Here is a 4,971-nt window from a genome sequence, read left to right on the forward strand (position 1 = left end):
TAGTTCAAACCTAACATCTAGTAAGAAAATCAATTTAAATCTGTTAAGTCATTTGATTACGTTTATTTTAAATTCAAAGCTGTCAAGGCATTTGATTACGTTTATACAGAACCAATGCAATTAATATAAATTTCAACATCAAATATTATCGAGTTTAACTGTACAATTGAACCCATTTCTTAAAAATATAACCTAAATTCTTGAAAAAAATTAATGAAAAACTGGCAAGGCTTAATAGCTTAATAGCTTGGGATAGTATAAATACTCACACATCATTGTACGGAAAGAGAAAATGTTGCCATTTCCTAGAATTTTTAAATCGTTTATACAATCCACGCACCCACTGCCACATCCAATAGAACCAATTGTTCCAGGATCTACAAAGCTAATCATGTTCACTATCTTATGCTTCTTCACATATTCATTCAAGAATTTACAAATTAAATTATGCAGTCTTGAGTAAAGATTGCCATATTTATTCCTACGCTATATACTCCGAAAAAAATCTTTGAATAAAAAGGCAATTGACAGAGCCTGCCATTTCACCTCCAGAGCATACTGCATATATATCAAACATGATTTACTTCTTTGTAAAGCCAAATGCTTCTTTGCTTAGCTCAAAAGTAATTGTTGGGCCACCACTCAAGGCTTCCTTTGTCCATGTCCACAAACGTTTCATTACAGAAGGATAATTCGGACCAATCTCAATAACAAGCTTTAGTTTAACATCCTTAATTACTTTACACGTCTTCTTCATTTTCTTAGTTGGGCCTTTCTTAGTTTTCTGAGAAAAGTGCAAATCAAAATAGTAAAAGAACAAATTAAACGAACACATACTAGATATAATAACCATTATGAAAAAGCAATATGACCTTCGAGGCCAAAATATAAGAAGTACTTGCATTGTTTTCTACAACTATCATGCTATAAAGTTCCCATGGCTTCTTGTACAATCAAAATTTCATCCCGGACGGGGAAGGAATCTTAGCATCTCCTTGAATGACTTTAGTAATAGGAACTTTTGCATTCTTTTCTCCAAGACGTACTCCATGTATAGTCTGCTCATCTCCTTCGGGAACGTGTACTTCATTAATTGTTGCACAAATAACAACGTTGCTCAACGATCAAAAAACCAATTGGCATGCAGAACTACCCAAAGAATCCACTTTCATTTCCTTACATGTATTCTTTTCAAAAATGGTCCTTCCATTATCATCCTCACCTTCCACCTTTTTATTATCCTCAAGCTCCACCCCTTAATCCACAAATAAATTATCTATCAATTTCATATTTTTATGAACACCTACATTCACATCTACATCAGACCAACCCTTAGACTGACAGCTTGCCTGCTGGGAATTTGGTTTCGGACTACCATCATGTTGTATACCATTTTTCGACGAATGTGCATTTAATTTTTCAAATTTAGCAGCCCAAAATGCATCTCTCTCTTTAATAATTCTTGGAGTCTCTCTGCCATGTACTTTTGCATTGCCCTGGGTACCCTTCCTTCCACTGTCTTCGCTTTCTTTTCCCTCGGAAGATCAAAGTAAACTGACTGCTTCACACGAGTTCCCTGATCATGTACTCTGCCTCCGGGCTCAGGCTTACCGAGCACCATTGTTAACACATCATTAGTACCTTCAACTTTGAGATTTCCTTCCTTAACCTCCTCCTTCATCTTTTTCTAAAAAAATTTTGAGTAACATTTTTCTTACAATATGTTTGAATCGTAGATGTTCCCAGATAAAAGTCCATTTTTTATGTACATAACATACTTCTATAGTTTTAATAACAAAGATAAAAAATGAAAGTTTGCTTATAGTTGAGAAAAAAATATTTAAAGCATGAGAAATTGATTACGTTGAATACAAATATAAATAAATAACTTACAATTTCCTTAGCTTTTTATGGAAATTCGTCATTTAAAAAATTACCATCATCGTCCATCCTTGCTGGGATCTAGATGTCCGATCGATCTACTTCCTCTGCATCTGGATGAGATTCAGTCTGCATTTAAATATAGAGGATCACCTTCGTAATAATATAAACATGCTTGTAAAATTAGTATGAAGCCAAAAATGTGCATGTTGTTTGATTATCACTAACCTATTCATTCTCGAGATTAGCATAACCTTTTCGAGATATTTGATGTGGATATTTACTCAGCTTCCTTTTTTCTTGTTGTTTTTTATGAATTCACTTCATAAAAAAACAGCATTAAGGTTAGAAGATTATAAGTAAGTAAATATTAAAATTAACATAGCTAAGTAGAAATATACTAGAAACTAAGGTGACGTGCGATCAACCACAAATATGTCCCAGTGCGATTTTTCTCCTTTCGGTTATTTAAAAGACAGTCGATGTATATTGTTCAAATTGACATCGGTTATTTAGAAAACAATCGATGTCTATTATTCAAATTAACATCGGTTCTTTGAATACAACCGATGTCTAATAGGTTATAGACATCGGTTTTTTATTTGTAATCGATGTTATTTTATAAATATTGCTTGTGTGTTATAGTTTTAAATAGGCCTAATCGTCCTAATATTATATTTCTGAACTTGACATTACACAATTATATAACATCAATATGAATTAGACATCAGAAATTTTCCAGAAATGATGTGTAATATTACATAGACATCGGTTTTTAACCGATGTCTATGAGAAAATACATTTAACATCAGTCACGAAAATATCATACATTTTTTACATAGACATCGGTTTTTAACCGATGTCTAAGGTCTTTTTTCTAGTAGTGATTGAACACAGTGAACGTCACATCCTGATCCAGCACTCGCATAGTGAGCTCACCCTTCTGCACATCAATCAAGGTTCGACCCGTAGCCAATAAAGGTCTTCCCAAGATTATGGGAATCTTCTTCTCTTCCTCGGTTAAAAAGGTCTTCCCGATTTGTTGTAAATGACCGTCGTAAATGGCCAGATTTGTTGTAGTGGATCTAAAAAAGAGGAGCAATTAGAAATGGTTGCTTCAGCTAGAACAAGAGATGCTGCACAAGCTGGTATATTAAGCACTTCCAAAGTCCAATCATATGAATTTTGAACCTGACACATAAACAAAATTTCTAATATTAGTACAGTTTAGCAATTAATATCATTAAATGATTTCATGAGTTTTAATTTATATTGTGTTATACTCTTGCACGTAGTAATGATTTGATCTAGTGTAGTGTGGTTATTAATTGATTAGCAATTCAAATCAATATATATGACCATGATTAAACTTTTGTGTTATAGTTTATTACTAAAATTTATTAACATCATGTGCTATTACATGTTAGTCTATGATGTTGAGTATTATGCAATGCTACTGTTGGGGATATGAATTACTTGATATATTGTGTGTATGAATTAAGTGCCTTCAAACAAGTACTAAAGAGTCATGGATTCATGTGCATATTTTTTTGTTTCGAGTGTACTGTTTGACAAGTTAGACCATATTATATTCTTTTTTTTGGATTTTCGGTGGTCTAACGTAATTAGTCAGAGGTTAATATCAGCGGTGTTTGACTATAAATTAAGAATATATGTTTAAAAGTAAATTTAATTATTGGCAAATTAAAATAAATTATTTATTTAAGTGGACAAATATTTTTTAAGTTAATTGATTGAAGCAATATGTCGCCAAAGTGACCTCTTTTGTGTAAATTGATTAATTTAAAATTATTATTATGCCGATAAAATATTTAATTTTATGAAAATTTTATCTGTCCAAAGGAAGGTAACGTTTGGCCAAAATTAAAATATTCTTGTGATAATAAGTATGTAACAATATTAAGTTTTTCATGTGAATTATAAGCCGGTCAAAAGAAAGGCATATTATTTGACAGAAATTAATTATTAATACTTGATTATTTCGTGGAGAGTACCAATTATAAATTAAATTTTCTGTCCAAAGACTAAAATTTAATGTTGCACTAGGTATCTTGTGATGGTGTTGCTGCATCCAATTTCCAAAAAAAATCCCAATTGTTTCGAACTTTCAATTTTTAGAATGGAATATTTACGGGATCTTCAATATTTAAAATTTTATCACATTATTGTATATACTAGTTTTTTAGCATTATGTTGTATATTTGTTTTCTATTACAATTACTGCTTCTGTTAATTCTGCTTCCGCTCAATTGAGCAATTCCAATGTTGAATGGGATAAATTATATCACGTGGAAAGAGAATGTTGAGATCGTTCTTGGTTGTATGGATCTCGACCTTGCGCTAAGGAAAGAGCAACCAGTTCCCACTATGGATGATCCCAAAACGGATCAAATAAAGAAATGGGAACGCTCTTATCGCATGTGTCTGGTGATCTTGAAGCGAACGATTCCTACTGGCTTTCGGGGCTCTATTGTTGAGAGCACAAGTTCCAAGAAGTTCCTCTCCGAGATTGAGCAATATTTTGCTAAAAATGAGAAAGCGAAAATGAGTAATCTTTTGTCAAAACTCATGACCATGAAGTATAAAGGAAAGGGGAACAGAAGGGATTACATTATTGTGATGTCTAATTTTGCTGGCAAACTCAAGCAACTCAAGTTAGAACTTTTAGATGTGTTACTTGTTCATTTGGTTCCTATGTCTCCGCCTCCTCAGTTCGGACACTTTGTGGTGAGTTATAATACTCAAAAGGAAAAATGGACTCTTAATGAGCTCATTTCACACTGTGTGCAAGAGGAATAGAGGGTTGTGTGAGAGAAGACTGAGAGTGCTCACTTGGCATCAAGCTCTCATGATAAGAAGAGAATGAGAGGTAAGGATATTGTAAGTGGAAAACCCAAGCATCAATTGCAAGAGAAGCAGGATAAGGGAACAACCTGCTACTTTTGTAAGAAGGCTGGACATATGAAGAAAGAGTGTTCCAAATATAATGGTTGGTGTGTGAAGAAGGGTAAGACTTCTATCTTTGTTTATTCTGAAGTTAATTTGGCTTCTGTACCTAAGGATACTTGG

General features: G+C 33.0%; 1 protein-coding gene across 1 annotated transcript; it reads left to right on the plus strand.

The window, feature by feature from the left end:
* Positions 1 to 4,164: 4,164 nt before the first annotated feature.
* LOC141680752 (uncharacterized) lies at positions 4,165 to 4,701 on the plus strand. The gene has a single exon (XM_074486887.1). The coding sequence runs from the start codon at positions 4,165 to 4,167 to the stop codon at positions 4,699 to 4,701; it is 537 nt and encodes a 178-aa protein (XP_074342988.1).
* Positions 4,702 to 4,971: the final 270 nt, after the last annotated feature.

The sequence above is a fragment of the Apium graveolens genome, chromosome 8 (assembly GCF_009905375.1).
Source record: "Apium graveolens cultivar Ventura chromosome 8, ASM990537v1, whole genome shotgun sequence".
NCBI lineage: Eukaryota > Viridiplantae > Streptophyta > Magnoliopsida > Apiales > Apiaceae > Apium > Apium graveolens.